The 18,012-nt window shown below is 45.1% G+C and overlaps 1 protein-coding gene across 2 annotated transcripts in view; it reads left to right on the top strand.

The window, feature by feature from the left end:
• The first annotated feature begins 4,818 nt into the window (after positions 1-4,818).
• The window catches only part of ADAMTSL1 (ADAMTS like 1), a 496,501-nt gene continuing 483,307 nt past the window's right edge, over positions 4,819-18,012 (top strand). For both annotated transcript variants that reach the window (XM_079959104.1, XM_079959106.1), the window contains exon 1: positions 4,819-5,115. In XM_079959104.1, the coding sequence (XP_079815230.1) occupies positions 5,008-5,115 (108 nt within the window). In that variant the 5' untranslated portion in view covers positions 4,819-5,007. The remainder of the gene's footprint in view (positions 5,116-18,012) is intronic.

Consider the following 18,012-nt stretch of genomic DNA (forward strand, 5'->3'; position numbering starts at 1 on the left):
GGCAACTGACTTTCGGGTATCGTGGGTGTGCGTCAGTAAACGAGGGAATTAAGACTAAGAGAGCTGAGTGGGGGGTGCTCATGTAATCTCACTCTATACAAGTTGTACAAGTGACAATAAAGTATTTCAATTTCAATTAGAGTCAACGTTGCTCAGGGCTGCAAATCTGTGCCTTGTGCATCTGGTCATCAGATGACAACATTGGATCCTGTCTTTAAGTGAGATGAAAGTCTTTGTTTCTGAAATCATGGGGCAAAAAGTTCCTCTTTGGGTTGTGCTATTTCAGTGGCATCCCAAAACACATCATTCTACAGTTATAGAGTTTTTTTCAGCTGCATAATATATATAGAGAGAGAGAGAGAGAGAAAAGAAACAAGAAACTGTAAGGCAGAATGTTTATATCTGCAGCCAGCCCAAGTTTGTTTGCTTTTGTGTGTGTGCAGAGGGGGCGTGTAGCAATTTCTTTATTCGATGAACACATATCTGGACGGTGTATTTTACTTGGTCAGATTTCATCATATGCACGACAGAAGGCGAATACTTATTGGATTAAATGTGGTATAAATCCTATCCACTCCTTATCCCTGAATCACTCCTAGAAGTTAATGTTAAGCATTAAAAATCCACCTCTGCAGGGGGGAGGTAGAATGCCCCTGCAGTGGTTGACATAATGCAGAAAAGATGAAGAGAGCTATGATGACCGTCTTCAGCCGGCATACATGCTGCTTAATCACCATATAGTTTTATTTAGGATTCCCATATGATGTATTTGGCTCCTCAGCGAGGTGTGCATTTTCCACGGATAATCCCAAGTATGTAAATACTATATGCCCAGATGCTAAGGGAGTGTGCACATATACTCATGATGGGAGCTGAGAAATGTGTGTAATAATAATAATAATACATTTTCTTGCGGTTTTGCAAGAGGCTTTGGGGATCCAAGCCGAATCTTTCACAGGCTGCCAACACAAACGTGTCCAGGTTGATATTCCTATTTGATTGTTAGAAATGTGTCTTGCAACTTTCTCATTAACAGATGTCTGGCTTTATATGCAAGCCAAAAGCTTTTAAAGCTGTGAATCAAAAGGTTTTTTTGTTTTGTTTTTATGATCTAGCAAGTGCCTAAATAAGCGATCTTCAAGCATCTTCAGTTCTTATAGCTCTGATGAGATCTATGTTCTTTGTAGGGTACTAGCCTTTTTAATTCATTTTTCTTCTTTTTATTAAAATAGATCCCGCTTCTGTGCCTTTAGCAGCAGCCTGAAACACAAAATTAAGCAGGTGAAACTTTTTGCACCGTTCTGTAGCTCCATAGCAGGAAAACTAGACTTGCCTTCTTTCTGTGCTAGGTTGCAAGTTACTGGATCATGACCTGTAGAAAACGGCTGACATTCTGTCTGACTATCAGCACCAAGGCAATCCGTTCCAATGTTTGCTTTCTCATGTAAAGCACAATGGCACTTACTCACAGGCAAGCATTCTTGGGATTGGTGCCTTGATATTAAAATATATAAAGTCTAGTTTTCACTACGCAGTATGGAAAAATAAGCTATTTTCATACTGAATGTCAGACAAGGTCATGTTTGATGCATCGGTAATGCATTTACCAGCATACCAAAGATGACAACTCCCATTGTTCATTCTTTATCTGAAAATCTAACGATCCAAATCTGTAGGATGTCTCTTCCTTAAACAACGCTTCTCTTCCTCTGAAGTCACAGTTGTTGTGAAGTATCAATGCCCCCAAAGAATTTCTGAATAAACGAGGCTGCCCTTGCTTGCAAAATTTGATATTACTTTGGACTCTATTGTGAGGATTCTCAATTTCCCTGTGTATACATTGTTATGCTATAACTCAGGGGCGGCCCAAGATGTTTGGGTACCTGAGGCAAAATGTCCGGGTGCCACCCCCACAATGGGGTGTGAGGCTCTGAAAGGGCAAAAGCCTTTGCTAAGCTTCACTACCAGGCTGGGGGGGGGGGGGCAAACTCCAGTAGCGCAGTAGCGTGAAGTTAGTGGACTAGGGGGATTAGGCTAGCTAGTCCTCTAAATGTTCCTGAGTATTAAAGTATCCTTCCCAAAGCCTTAGGAAGCCTCTGCCCAGCTTAGGGAGGGAGGTGTGATGCCTGTGCATGCAACATCGCCTCCCAATCCCCCTTGCAAGCTGGCACTTCTGGCCTGTTGTTAGAATTCCTGCTCCATGACTGCAGTTATGGGATTGTTGTCTATCACATGATGGCGTATGTTTTGACTCCACAGAGTGGGAAGTGACGGAGACAGGATGTTTGTGTTACTGTGTTCCTGAAAGTGGGACTGTTGTCCTTTGTTCTTTTTCTCTTTGCTGTCTGATGCTAGAGAGAGAGGGAGCCATGTTGCAGTGCTCCGTGTGTGTTTATATGTAAATAAAGTAGATTAGCCAAAATGCTGAGTTGCTGAGGTCTGTCACGCAAGTTGCGCAAACTCTGCGGATCCCTAAGTGTGCCGGTGTCGGTTGGCATCGGTCGCTGTGATGTTCGGGCTGAAGAAAGCTTTTGAAGCTCCCGAACGATCAACCAGGAGGGAGATCAAGCCAGTTGGGTATGTGTCTCTGCCAGGGTCCTACTTGAGTGTAGGCTGAACTCCTGACAACTGTTCCCCTATGAAAAAGTCCCCCGCATGCCACTGCCACAAGGGCATCCATGATGCCCCCCTCTTGTCAAAACCTGGTGAGAGGGAACCGTTTTGGAGACCTTTGCGTCTGGTCTTCCCTCACTCCTAGGGCAACACTGAGTGGCGGGCGAGCGCTTGGGTGATCTACAGCTGCCAATGCCTCCCTTGCCTGGGTTGCTTCTCTGGTGGCAGCGGAAGTGGTGGGGTGGGAGGGGCCCCCAAGGGGGTGCCACCTCTTGCACTTCCGCCACCTGAGGCGGCTGCTTCACCCTGCCTCATTTGTCAGTCGACTCTGCTATCACTACCTCTCTGTGCATCATACTGATGGGTGATGTTGGTGTGGGGGTGATCTCTATACGATTGGGATAAGGTGGGGGGTGGGGGGAATGAATCTAAAAAAAAGTGGCAGGCACTACAGTGGTAACTCAGGTTACAGACGCTTAAGGTTACTGACTCCGCTAACCCAGAAATAGTACCTAGGTTTAAGAACTTTGCTTCAGGATGAGAACAGAAATCGCGCGGCGGCAGCAGCGTGAGGCCCCATTAGCTAAAGTGGTGCTTCAGGTTAAAAACAGTTTCAGGACGAATTAAGTTCTTAACCCGGGGTACCACTGTACTGAACAAGAGCTATAGGTTTCTGCTGTTGTGCTTTTAATAGCTATCTGATGCAGAGTCTTCTATTAGGTGATTCTTTCCTGTCACATAGGGTTGCCATATTTCAAAAAGTATAAACCAGGACACCCTGAAAGTTGTTGAGCTTTTCTAAAGGAAACCGCTGAAACTGACTTGCCTAAGATCCAGGAAAAAGCATCACCTTGTGGAAATTGCCCCCTGCCCAGGACATCAATTCCGCTTTTGAAATCCTGGTAATGTCCAGGGAAATCTGGACATATGGCAGCCCTACTGTCATATCTATCTATGACTCAGCTACACAAGTCAATTTATAACATTATAAACCTGTTCTATAAAATGTGACCCCAGATGGTGCTATACGGCAGAATCCAAAGTCAATGGCAGATTGCCTTGGAAGCTTTTTTCTTCTTTTCCTATAGCGTTTTTAATAGTGTTTTTTTGTAGCCGTATAGATCCAGCCTAAGTGGTAGCATTGTGGGACTTCTGAGTAGCATTGAATAAAATATGGGGGGGGGCAGGTAAGCCCTTCCTGCATAATCAATCACATGACACGGTGCATGCACACTATTTGAATGGCAATGCACATCAACTTTGGGAGACCCTGGCCCCCTTAATTTTTTAATGGGGCGGGGAGAGAAGGTATCTCAGCCCCTAGGAGTTGACTCCAGTTGATTGCTTTGAAGTCACTTCATCACTAGATGGGGGGAAAAATCACCTTCCAACCGCCCCTCCCTGTCTTGTATTTTGCCAGAACTAGGCTTGCCATATGTCCTCTTTTTCCAGGACACGTCCTCTTTTTTTCAGGGATAGAGTTGTCACAGCGATGCATAGTCAAAGGTAGAAGTCGACTAGCGCGTCCTCCTTTTTTGGTTCTTCAAAATATGGCAACCCTGTGTAGCATTTAGTATTTCAAAATCACGGGGCTGACTGTAAGTTAGCTGGCACGCATTCGGGTTGCGCTTGGGTGAAGTAGCCCCCCATGCCCATGCCGTGCACGTGCGGTCTGATCCTGCACCATCCAGGAAAACCCAGCGCAGTGCGCGGCTCTTCTGCTCGGATAGACGACGCGCGCAGGATCGCCGCGTGAGCCTGCGCTTCTGCGCGCGCGTCGAGGCGCCCGCCGGCTGCGCTCGGGTTCCGACTTCGCGAAGTGGGCGCGCGCTTGTGCGGACGCCCCCGGCGGGTCCGGCGCGCCCAGGAATCCCCTCAGGGGAAAGCAGCGGTGTCTCTTTAAGGCGCGGAAGGTAGGGCGAGGCCCTTCTCCCCACACCGACGCCAGCCCGCCCGCCCGCCCGCCCGCTCGGCGAAAACGCCTCACAAATTGAGGAGCCAAGTGCCTCGAGGGAGCCCGGCGCCTGAAACCCTGAGGCGGAGAAGCCGGCGTCGAAAGCAGCCCCGCGGCTCCCCTCAGCCGTCCACCGAGGAAGGGAGGAGGGAGGAGCAGCCGCGGCCCCGCCACCCGCTCCTGCCCCGCCGAGCTCCCCCGTTTCGCTCGCCCCCTTCGCCCATGTCCCGCTCAAGCAAGCCAGCCCCCCGCCCCCGGGGACGCCGGGCTGCGAAGCGAGGAGCCGCCGACGGGGCGAGCCTCTTCAGGAGGGATTAAGCGGGAGGTGGAGCGGACGAGAGGGGGGCGGCCGAGCCGGGCGCGGAGCTTGCGCGCCTCCTCCTCCCTCCTCCTCGCGCACTTTGTTTTTCCCGCCCTCGCCGCTGAGGAGGACGAGGGCCATGGCAGCGCCGCTGAGGCAGCAGCAGCAGCAGCAGCGCGCCTGGAGTTTAGTCGGCGCGCCCGTGTTCTTCTCCGTCAGCTTGTGGCTCCTGGGCTCGGCTCCCCAGGTAAGAGAAGCCGCGTCCCGTTTCCCTCTCCTCCTCTTCCTCCTCTCCCTTTCCCCCTCAGTTTCTCCTCTCGGCTCGGTTGTTAGCGCGGGGAGCCCCCTGTCGGGCGAACGACAGGTGGACACGCACGTGTGGATGCGCGCGGGCGCGGAGCAGGGGAGCAGGCCAGCAGAGGCTCCTGCGCGCACGGGCGAGCTTTCCTCTTCAGGAAAGACGAGGGGCCAGGATGCGTTTCTTGCCTGTAACTGCCCTTGCTTGCTTGCTACTGATCAGTGCCTGATTTACCTATAAGCTAAATAAGCTATAGCTTAGGACCCCATTCTCTTGGGCCCCCCAAAAAATTTAAAGGAAAATAAACCTGGATGTACCTTTCCAATACATAAGATAAAAAACAAATAGAATAAAACCTACACACAGCAACAGTGTTTTGTGTTGTGAAGGTTCCTATTCGTTATGTGCAAATGGCTTTAGATACCTATTAGGTCCATAAATTACCATATAGCATATATTCAACACACAAAAAACAGCGACAAATTGTTGTGGACAAAGGACAGCTGGACATAGAAAGGGCCCTATTACCTTAGCTTAGGTAAAGGTAAAGGGACACCTGACCATTAGGTCCAGTCGTGACCGACTCTGGGGTTGCGGCGCTCATCTCGCTTTATTGGCCAATGGAGCATGTGGCCAGCATGACTAAGCCGCTTCTGGTGAACCAGAGCAGCGCATGGAAACGCCGTTTACCTTCCCGCCAGAGCGGTACCTATTTATCTACTTGTACTTTGACGTGCTAGGTTGGCAGGAGCAGGGACTGAACAATGGGAGCTCACCCTGTCACGGGGATTTGAACCGCCGACCTTCTGATTGGCAAGTCCTAGGCTCTGCAGTTTAACCCACAGCACCACCCACATCCCTAGCACTACCTGCATTCTTGTGCCTGATTTACCTATAAACTAAACAAGCTGTAGCTTAGGACCCCTCTCTCTTGGGGGCTCCAAAAAAATTTTAAGGAAAAAAACCTGGGTGTATATTTCCAACATCTAAGATAAAAAACAAATAAAATAAAATGTACATACAGCAACAGTGTTTTTTGTTGTGTCGGCTCCTATTTGTTATGTGCATATGGCTTTAGATACCTATGAGGTCCATAAATTCCATATAGCATATATTCAACACGAAAACAGTAACAAATTGTTGTGGACAAAGGACAGCTGGACATATAAAGGGCCCCATTACCTTCCGTAGCTTAGGGCCTCATCAAACCGAAATCCGGCCCTGGGGTCCCTCTTAAAGTGAGGGATCTCTTTGGCCCCATACTGCAATGCACTGTCAGGCATGAGTGTAGCCATGGGGGGAAGGTTTTATGGGGGACGACGACACAAAACCGAGTTACCTGCTATGCAATTGGTCAGTTAGTTAAGTATTTTTATTTATTTACTTGATTTGGGGGGCAGCTGCCTCCCCAGCTATGCCCATGGTATCAGGAAATGTGATAATAGGCAGGGGTGCCAGCTTGAATAAAATGCTGGAGGGCCACGCAAGCTCCGCACTGCATAATCGATCACATAATTCAGTGCACACACACAATTTCAATGGAAATGCCCATCAACTTTTTTGGGAGGGTGAGCTCCTCAAATATATATTTTTTTTTTGGGGGGGGTGAAGGTCCATTGGCCCCTAGGAGTTGGCTCCTATGATAGAGAGTGTCTTGGGAACCTGAAGTTTGTGACAGGACAAGATTTGCTGCATCTCTGGTGGCTTCAAAAACTGTGTGCTATTGCTTCTCAGGATGACCCCAAGCTGAGACTGACAGGTGTCATTTGCTTTTAGGAGATGGTTCTTAAAGTTGTTTTAAAATAGCTGACCTTTTTGTTCCAGGACATGGCATTTCCAGGGAGCTTTGAACTATCAGAACATGACATGCGAACTTCAAGGAAGTGTCCTCTTCTTTGGACTTGCGGACCACCCCTTTGGTTTCTTGCAGAGATTCTAATAAGGGGTTAATTTCTGCTGTGTACAGTGTCTTCTTCTCTGGTGTTTACAGAGGAGTTTTAGAGACTCTGTCCAGTTCCTGCATCTTGGTTTCTGAGTGCAAATAAGTGATAGCAAAGTTGTTGGTTTTTAATTTTGAAAACTGGCTTTCTGTCTGTATGTGTTCAATGCCTGAATTCAGGATATGGTTATCCTCTTCAGTTAGAAGTTTCAAAAACTGCAGAATCTGGTGTAGCATTTCAGGGAAACTTGCCACTTTTTTGCTGCAAATGAGTGTTGAGGATAGAGCTGTGTGTCCATCTCACTTGAGGGAATTTAGCAAAGCAGGTAAATTACCTTCTCTTTAGACCCAGCAAGGGCTGAAGTGGCTGGAAAGTGGAAGGGAAGAAACAGGACGCGTTTTGTGTCTAGCAGCTAACAGCAGAACTTGAAACTGATGTCGAAAACAGGAGGTGTTGCCGGATTAGCTGGTTTTCTTTGGAAACAATGAAACCTGAAAATTTCAAAAATAAACATTTTAAAAATATAAACACATTTCAATGCCACTTCGCTTTCCCCAGTGTCATTGAAAATGTTTTATTATTCAATATGCCAAAAGTACCTATATCTTGGTGGGTTGCGCCAGGCTGGATTATGCCAGCATCCTCTGAATTTCAAATACAGTCTTTGCAAATGCCACTGTGTAAATGGAGATGGGCTGCTTTCTCTGCCTGTACCACAAGAATCATAAATTTGGCATATCCCAGTCCCCAGAGTTCCAAAATAAAACCCCTAGTGTGAATTCTGCCAGATTCTATTTTTGTCCTTTGTTTTAAATATAGGTCACATTCTCTTCCTAGAAGTACACCAATAGATTGCTGACTCTGCCATCTTAAATACAGTAGGCCTGCAACCTATGTGGGGGCTATGTTCTGGGGATCATGTATATAGCCAAAATTGAGTAAAGTCAAAACCCATTGGTTTCAATGGTGGGTGGGATTGTCAAAATCATTTTCTCCACAACCCCTTTTCTCTTTCTGCCCCTTTTTAATTCTTAAAAATATTTTTGCCACTTGTGTAAAGCTGAAAGCACACACAGTTCTCAAACCTTTCTTGGATAGTTTGCCAGTTTGGCTGCAATAATAACAGCTAAAACCTAAAAATTCAGTATACTGAACAATTGCATTTATCAGCAAGCCATGATTGCATTTTGGTGCACAGGTTAATAAATGGAAATTGAATGTTGGAGGGGAGGTTAGTAGAGTTGTTAAGAATGCAGTGTTGCATGGCTAGTGACATGATTGATTTTCTAGCTTTGAGTCTGAATTGCTCCATATTACATGGAAGTAGGTTTCCAAGCTCTTTTACAAGGAATTCTGTCTTAATTTTGGACCCAAGATATGAGCCCCCTTGTACTGCATTGACTCTAGGTCTAAAGTCAATTTAGAGTCAGTTTATCCAACTGATGATAAATGTCAGCCAAGCCTGCATTGTATCTGCTTCAGTGTTTTCTTGTTTTCTCTTAACAACAAATACAGTTGTCAACAAAAATGGACAAAAACTAGCGAAAAGGCACAAACATTTGTAAAAACTATGAAAAACTGACTTTGAATAACGAACAGTAAAAGAATGCACAGTAAAGCTATGCTGTTGATGCCTTAAATGAACCACCCCAGTTCTGCCACCAGAAAACCTTCCCTGTGCAGTAATTTACCAAGGAAGACTAGGTAAAAATATATACATTTCTAAACTTTGATATATGGATGTCCTGTCCCTCTGGGGGACACCCAAGGGGGCATGGGATACAGCGGATCTCCTTCTTTGCTGGTGGAGAAGGAGGTTCACCCTCACTTGCCTTCCTGTACCACCTGTGGAAAGGTATATCACTCTCAGTGCTCCAAGAGCAGAGAGAGAGAGAGGGAGAAAAGGGAGCACATTGCAGAAAGGCTTTGCATTTGTTGAATACAAAGCCCCCTCTTCCTTGGACACAACCCTGGAATAGTGGAAAAGGCCTAGAGCTGGCATAGTGGTTTTTCTTTCATGGGGAACCAGTGAGAGGAAAAAATATTAAAGAAAGGGATGGAGTGGCACGGGATGGTCAAAAGAAGGCAAAGAGCTGTCCCTTTCCCCTTCTACCTTTCTAGCACAAGCTCAGCAGGAGTCAATTGAAATAAACGTATTATTATTATTATTATTTTAAAAAATAAAATATAGGTGTGGGGACCAAACCCCCGCTCAACATGGATAAAGTGCTCTATTCCTGTTGTCTTTAGTTCAGGCAACCCCAAACTCAGCCCTCCAGATGTTTTGGGACTACAATTCCATCAATTTTGATTTTAATTCGTTTTTATAATGTTTTATAATGTCACACTGTTTTAATGTTGTTAGCCGCCCTGAGCCCGGCTTCGGCTGGGGAGGGCGGGATATAAATAAAATTTATTATTATTATTATTATTATTATTATTATTATTATTATTATCATCCCTGACCACTGCTGTTAGCTAGGGATGATGGGAGTTGTAGTCCTAAAACATCTGGAGGGCTGAGTTTGGGGATGCCTGCCCTAGTTCCTCTGGGGTCATGATGCTTCTGCCATGGAATGTCCCATACCTACCCCACATTGGGTTGTTCTGTCCAGCTGTAAAGTACTGGAGAGCAAGTTCAACAGTTACAAAGCAGGGCCTTCTCTGTATTGGCATCCCATATTGTTGTCATGTATCTTAAAGGTAAAGGACCCCTGACAGTTAAGTCGCGAACAACTCAGGGGTTGAGGTGCTCATCTGGCTTTACTGGCCGAGGGAGCTGGCGTTTGTCCGCAGACAGTTTTTCCGAGCCATGTGGCCAGCATGACTAAGCCGCTTCTGGTGAAATCAGAGCAGCGCACAGAAACACAGTTTACCTTCCTGCCGGAGCAGTACCTATTTATCTAGTTGCACTCTGACGTGCTTTCGAACTGCTAGGTTGGCAGGAGCTGGGACCGAGCAATGGGAACTCACCCCGTCATGGGGATTCGAACCGCTGACCTCCCGATCTGCAAGCCCAAGTCTCAGTGGTTTAACCACAGCGTGCCCTGCATTCCCCCTCATGTATCTTAGGGGGTACCAAATCATTATACACAGCAGCAGTGTCTCCTGAGAACACTCTCTCTTTTTTTAATGATCAGCCAAGTAGAGGAAAAGCTCAACTACATACCAGGTTTGCCAAGGCAAACAGAAAAATCACTGTTCCGCAAGTAGGTACTGGTACTATTGTTGAAAACATCTATATACAAATATATATATATATATATATATATATATATATATATATGCAAGGCTGTTGTCACTCAGTAGTCTGTGTGGCTTCCAAATGATGGCACCGTGGCAGGCAGGTAAGTGGAACATCTATGTGGATGGGCAGGCTGCCCATGCAAACTGTTTAATAGTAGTAGGGGGCACTTCAGAGCGTGCTTTTACCAAATTGCTCTGTGAAGCAGCTCTCTCTCTCCTTTAAAAGGGGTTGGGGCAAGGTGTGGAAGTGGTTTGGGCAAGCTGCAAGGGGGACGGGTGAGGTATAAAGGAAGAGGTGCAAAGGGAGGAGGCGTTGGCCTGAGGTGGGGGAAGGCGGTGTCAGCAAAGGGAAAGGTGAGCAGGGGTGGCAGTCCCTAGTATTTAATATTGTATTAGCTGCATTTGAGTGAAATTTGTAATTGTTTCTGCCACTCCCCAATTACAATGCATACAGCCTAGTAAAGATGAAGTACAGTGGTACCTCGGGTTACAGACGCTTCAGGGTACAGACTCCGCTAACCCAGAAATAGTACCTCGGGTTAAGAACTTTGCTTCAGGATATTTTCAACTCGCTTGTGGAAACAACTTGGAGGTTATTAAGAAGAAAAATGATAACAACAAGGAGATGGGAAGATGGGACTTGTGAATATCAAAGCAGCAGAAATACGAGATGATTGGACCCCTACCGAACTCGAAGCATGGGTACCCCCAACAAAAAATTAAAATTCGGTTACATATTTGGACTTTGTGATATGTATTGGCATAATTTGGAATAATTAATATGATATGATTAGTTTGTTAAATGGAAATTTAATAAAAAATATTTTTTTAAAAAAGAACTTTGCTTCAGGATGAGAACAGAAATTGTGGGGTGGCGGAGTGAGGCCCCATTAGCTAAAGTGGAACCTCAGGTTAAGAACAGTTGCATGTTAAGAACGGATCTCCAGAATGAATTAAGTTCTTAACCTGAGGTACCACTGTACAGTGGTACCTTGGTTTATGAACTTAATCCGTTCTGGAAGTCTGTTCTTAAACCAAAGTGTTCTTAAACCAAGGCATGCTTTCCCATAGCAACGGGGGACTCAATTTACAAATGGAACACACTCAACAGGAAGCGGAACATGTTCTGCTTCCAAGGCAAAGTTCACAAACCAAAACACCTACTTCCAGGTTTGCAGCCTTCTTAATCCAAGTTGTTCATAAACTAAGTTGTTCTTAAACCAAGGTAACACTGTAGTGATCAGCATGACAACTGTGTTTGTCTTGAGAGACAGCAAAGGGTTATGGAAATCTGAGATCGCGCTCATGTCACATAACAGCAGTTCACCCAGCCCCTGAGATCAACAAAGGCAAACTTCTTGTTGTTGTACTGCCAGCAGGTGCAGATTGCTATACAGTGATGTGAGTCTTCTCTGTAGAGGTGCCCCAGCCGTGGAATTTACGCTACCTGGAGGTACAATTGGTCCCTACACTATTGGGCTTCTGGCATTAGGTTAAGATGGTACCTGTTAACCCAGGCTTTTGATAAAGCTTAACTTTCAGCCATGTCTTCCTCACAGGGTTGTTGTGTGATAAAACAGAAGGTGGTGGTGGGGGGGGGGGACATGTATGCTGCATTGAGTTTCTTAGAGGAAAGACAAGATACAAGTGTTAGCCATATATATAAAAATATATCTGGTGCAGTCATTCTGTCCTGAGCAGGAGAGCCCCATAATTTTTCTCTTCTGTTTGTGGAGGCTCTGCACAATCTGGTTTTTAAATTGAAAGGGGAATTGTGATTCCTAAATAGGGGCTATTTGGATGTAAGGTTTACTTTTCCTAATAAAACGCACTGGACATCTAAAAGATGGAGTTAGTTTTATAATCCCAGGGAAGTGAAGGTTGCATGGTATTTATTATAAACTGTGCAGGCTGCAGTAAATATTATGGGCCGTGATTCTTAGTTATTCTCTTGTGAGGAGGATTTTTTTCCTCTTCCAGGCTATCAAGTACTCCTGTAGCCTCTCCTGTTTTGTTTTCAAATGAGTTTTTCATTTCTTGAAAGCAGAATGTTGAGCTGGGTTGTGTCATTGTGTTTCCCATGGGTATAATTTACACGTACTTGATGTCATTTTAGTATTCTCTACAAGGTAGTTCCCTCTGCTTAGTCATGGAATCTCCGCTGCCCAGATGTTGCTTCAGGGAAATGCATCATAGCTTAGCTGGGGGGGGGGCTGGGGGGGGCCCGTAGAATATCCTGCAGATGCAATGGGGCACAAACAAATCTAATTTAATTAACTTTTCTTGTTTTCTTAAAACTGAAAGTGAAGCTAGTGTGAGAACCCGCCCCTCCTGGTTACTCTTTATTTGTTTTCAAGTCATCTCCAGATTATTATTTTTTTTAAAAAAAACCATAATTAAATCTGATCGCTTTGATATACTTCTTAATGTAAGGTTACACTTCTTGAGAATAGTGTCGGATTGCATGGGCGAAATGCCACATCTTAAGTAATAGGATGTGAAAAGGTAGTAAAACATGACCACTCTGCCTGGTTGCTAACTGCGTCATCAAAATATGTTTAGAATTTTGTTTTTTTTCAAAATGTATTACTGTGCTGCTAGGACAGTTGGAAGCTTGTGAGCATGGTAGGCCTTAAAAGAGGGTGGTTGGAATCTGTGGCTGTCTGGTTGTGCTAGAGTCTAGCTCCTTTCATCCCTGGTGACTGGACGTGCTCACTGGGGCTGCTGGAACCTGGAGTTGGAGAACACCAGGGAGGCTTCAGGTTCTGAACCTTAAAATCTCAAATCGATAGTTGGCTGGTGGGTAAGGTAGAGGCAGTTCTCATTTGTATGGCCAAAAGCTTTAATTAGTGCGGCTAAAATGTCACATTAGTTCACTTTTAAAATCTGCTTTTAGTTTTTGCAGTGTGCAATTAAAAGCACAAATACTTAACTTTCCTTCTGACAACGGGTGGTAGCCTTCCTTTGGGAAAATAGCAACCGCTTGGTCCAGCATGGAGTTTGAAAACTTTGGTTGCATTCTTCAGAAGGGAAAGGGTTTGCTCCGAGCTCTCTTAAGTGCTGAAGAAGAAACAGCTGGTGCACAGCTGGGTCATGCTACCTGATCGTCAAGAATACCTCTGTTTCAACCTATGTAAATATGAGACTTTTATTGTTGGAGAAGTTTGTGTGTGTTTTTTGTGTGTGTGTGTGTGTGTGTGTGTGTGTGTGTGTGAGTGAGAGAGAGAGAGAGAGATGGTGTATTAATTTTTTTGTCTAGATTCTGGTACTTTTTGAGTTAAAGGTAAAGGTAAAGGGACCCCTGACCATTAGATCCAGTCGTGACTGACTCTGGGGTTGCATGCTCATCTCGCTCTATAGGCCAAGGGAGCCAGCGTACAGCATTCGGGTCATGTGGCCAGCATGACTAAGCCGCTGCTGGCAAACCAGAGCAGCACACGGAAACGCCGTTTACCTTCCCGTCGGAGTGGTACCTATTTATCTACTTGCACTTCGATGTGCTTTCGAACTGCTAGGTTGGCAGGAGCAGGGACCGAGCAATGGGAGCTCACCCCGTCGCAGGGATTCAAACCGCCGACCTTCTGATCGGCAAGTCCTAGGCTCTGTGGTTTAACCCACAGCGCCACCCACGTCCCTCACTTTTTGAGTTAGCGCTGTGTTAAAAAGCAGGAAAGTTCATCTGTGTGCAGGCTTCTACAAATAACGCTCATCGTAACAAGTGTGGCACTGCCACTCTGGTGAGAGTGAGTGGAAAGCCTTCCTCCCAACTGTGAAGTACCAGAGGCAGGTGGAGGTCATCCATGCAGCTTCAATGTTGGGAGGAAAGCTGGGGAAGGTGTTTGCAAGCATGCTCTCCACCTCGATTTTCCACATGCCGCTGAGCCCTAGCTGCCTGTAATGACTGAAACAATCACCTCCTTTTTTTAATGACAAGAAGAGGAGAAAAAGAGATGAAGGGGTCTCTAAGCCTCTCCTATGAACATGGGCTAAAGCCTGAATGGCCTGCTCCTCCCTTTTCCACAAGAAATGTTGCCAGAGATTCCTTTGCTGTTGGGTGGAGATTATTGACGTCATACAGCTGGCAGGTGGAATGAGCACAGTTTTTGGCTTGAGTAAGTAGGACCAGCCAAAAACTCCAAGTGCATGTAGGTACATACAATTGAGATTACAAGCATAGAAAACTAAGGAGGTTTTTTTGTGTTTTTAGAGTGAGTAAGCAGGAACTTCAGGATTGAATAAAGCCAGGTAGAGTGAATGGTCACTGAATGCCTTGTGTTCATGTAGTCTTCTTTGGTGGCTCAACGCGCATTGAGGATTGTGCTCAATGCTAATCACTGGGAATATTGTTGACAGGATCAGCAGGACTGAGTCACAAAATGCTTGTCATCTTCAAGAACCATCCTCCGCCACTACAGAATTTTGAATTTGGTATTATAGTTAAAATACCTTTCTGTAACCTTTGATGCCAGGTGCAGCTAATTCAGTTCCAAGGAGTAAGACACGCATGTTCAGTGGTTTCACAGGTGAGGTGCCGCTACTATCCTTATTTGTTGTAGCAGTTTCTACAACAGAAGGTAACTTTGTCTTTTAACATACAGTGGTACCTCTGGTTGCGAACGGGATCCGTTCCGGAGGCCCGTTCACAACATGAAAAGAGAGCAACCTGCAGCGGCGCGCCTGTGCACGCGCGGGTTGCGATTCGCCACTTCTGTGCATGCGCGTGATGTCATTTTGTGCTTCTGTGCATGTGCGAGTGGCGAAACCCGGAAGTAACCCTTTCCAGACAAAGTTGTGTATAGAGCCAGTGTGGTGTAGTGGTTAAGAGCGGTGACTTCGCTTCCCCGCTCCTCCACATGCAGCTGCTGGGTGACCTTGGGCTAGTCACACTTCTTTGAAGTCTCTCAGCCCCACTCACCCCACAGAGAGTTTGTTGTGGGGGAGGAGGGGAAAGGAGACTGTTAGCCACTTTGAGACTCCTTCGGGTAGTGATAAAGCAAGATATCAAATCCAAACTCTTCTTCTTCTTCTATAGATCATGTGCCCAGACATTATTTGTACATAAAGGTATGCATGTCATTGTTGCTTTACACAAAATGCTATGCTTGCGTTAGCAGTGATGCAAGCCCAAGCCTTGTCCCCATGTTTCTCTTTTATATGGTGTACAAACTGGAGTACAGAGAACACATTCCTGGTCATTTGTGAGAGTCTCTTTCATAACCAATCTTTTATTCAGTGAGACATTTTAAAAATCTCTTCTATTTTTTCAAAGGTTTTAATTCTGGATTGTGTGTGATTATATGCAGTGTTCATACTTCACCTCATTAAGGAAGAAGCTGTAGTTGTGGGCAATTGCTTGGATAGAAAAATAATACACAGGCTGTGCAGAATACTTATTACGTACTTTCATTAATAATGTACTTAACAGGGAATTTAGGGTGTCATATCTCCCATGGGCATAATGGATGCAGTCCTGTGCTGAAGGATATCCCATTTTTGACTATTGTGGTACTTTGGACAAGCTCCTTCTTCACCATATCATTCAGGGAATTTTGCTGTTTGGCCAAAAGCAGAGCAAAGAGCCTAGTGTGTCAGGATAAATGACAAAGCAAGCAACTATTGAGATAAGCACAAGGATAGCTACCCAATTATGCACAGTTTATGTATCAAAAATTTGCACAAAAAATGGGTCATATGTTTGGTTCCTAAGAATGAAGTCAACTCTGAGAATGCCTATCACACATGTGGCGGTTGAAAAAGCTCTTATTGATCCTTCAAAGCCTTGAAGCAGAGCTTAGTATGACAGATATGATGAATCACAAAGGAACTATTGGCTCAGAAGGAACATATGGAGCTTGTATTTGGACCTTGGAGGCTGGAGTAATGAAGAGCAAGTCACAGATGGAGACTATCTGGACAGCTCCCCAAGGAAAAACATGCAAAGAAGGTTTGGGGGTGATAGAGTACTGTCAATAGCCCTGTAAATGAATATTGATGTGCATTCCTTTCCTGTATTTGTTGAGGGTGGAATGGAACTGAACCATGGTGCTGCCTGACGAGAAAAGCCATCAGCCAATCATGGGATGATGGGTAATTTGCTATTTTAACATTTTAAACTTGGAGCAGATGTTGGATTCTTGACAAAGACAGATGGAGCACCTTCAATTGATGTATCTGCCGTTTTACTCCCACCACTATTCTAATACATGGCAGTCTACAATTCTTACTCCTTGCAAAGTTACAGTACAATGAGTTTGCAATGTCAAGTACCAGGTGAGAAAAATCGACCCATTATTTAACTTGTCTGTTTGACAAATGTATCAAGCAAAGACCACACAGATGGAAACGTGTGATTTGGCATTGCCATGGTTAAGGAGATAAAAAAAATAAAGCGGGAACTTGCTTAAGAGTGCTGTTGTAGCAAAACGGTTATGGTGTGATCCCCAAAGCCCCCAAATCTTACTTTGGGCAAGTAGTGATTATTTCATGCTCAGTTCCCTGGGTGTGATATAGAAAAAAAATAAAACTGGTCTTGCTTCCACAGTTGTTGTGAGGAATAGTCAGGTAACGATAAAACATGCACAGATTACTTGAAGTTTGAAAAAGAAGTAGACCTGACAAGGAAAAGAACTATCAGAATAGTCTAGGCTTGATTTTTCTTAATGTTATTCAGGATTTCTGTAAGTGTTGCTTTGAATCCCCTTCTTTGGAGGAATAGATAACTGAATGGATGTAGCTACAGATACTGATAAAAATGTAGTTTGTGCAGGTTTTGATTTAATAAATTTGCATATGAATAAATTTGCATATGAATAAAATAATAGTACCACAGGATAAATCATTTTTATTTATTGGATTATGTCTTGAGAAGGGCGATGGAATGCAACCTGCAACCCACATATTTTTTTTATAAGTACATGTATTAAAATACTGTATTTTTCACTCCATAAGGCGCACCTAGTTTTTAGAGGGGGAATTCAAGAAAAGAAATATTATTTAAAGGGAGCGCTGAGCAGAACCTGTATGCATCCCAGGCTCTGCTCAGCACTCCCTTTCACGAGCCATGTGGAGTGTGTGTGTGGCTCTTGGGGGCTTTTGCGGGAGGTGGGGGAAGTGAGAGAGCCGCACTCTGTCTCTTCTCCCACCTCCCACAAAAGCCAGGGATAGCCGTGCGAAGCCTCCGCAGGGCAGTGGGATGAAGGCACCCCGCTACCCTGCTGAGGCTTTGCACTGCTAAGGCAGAAGCTAGAACAGCTAGAGGGAGCGCTGCGCAGTGCTCTCTCTAGCTGTTCTGGCTTCTGGGGTAGCCAGAGCTTGTCGGGGCTAGCAGGGGAAGCCCAGGTTTCTCCCTCCCCCCCGCCCCAGGGACCACACATTCGCTCCATAAGACGCACAGACATTTCCCCTTAGTTTTAAAGAGGGAAAAAGTGCGTCTTATGAAGCGAAAAATACGGTAATTAACAGTTCCATAAAACTGTGCAGCCTGGTTCACCAAGGACATCTTTTTATGAAAAGGCTTTACCTGATTTATAGTTAGGCTAACTAGTGTCACAGCCTTAACTTTCCCCGTTATAACTGAGACTTCCACGTAATCCTCATGCTTTGATGCTCCTTAACATCTTGAAAATCAAAAGAGGTGTGAATATATAGTTCTCATGTTTAG

This window comes from Podarcis cretensis (genome assembly GCF_951804945.1).
Source record: "Podarcis cretensis genome assembly, chromosome: 17".
Taxonomy (NCBI): Eukaryota; Metazoa; Chordata; class Lepidosauria; order Squamata; family Lacertidae; genus Podarcis; species Podarcis cretensis.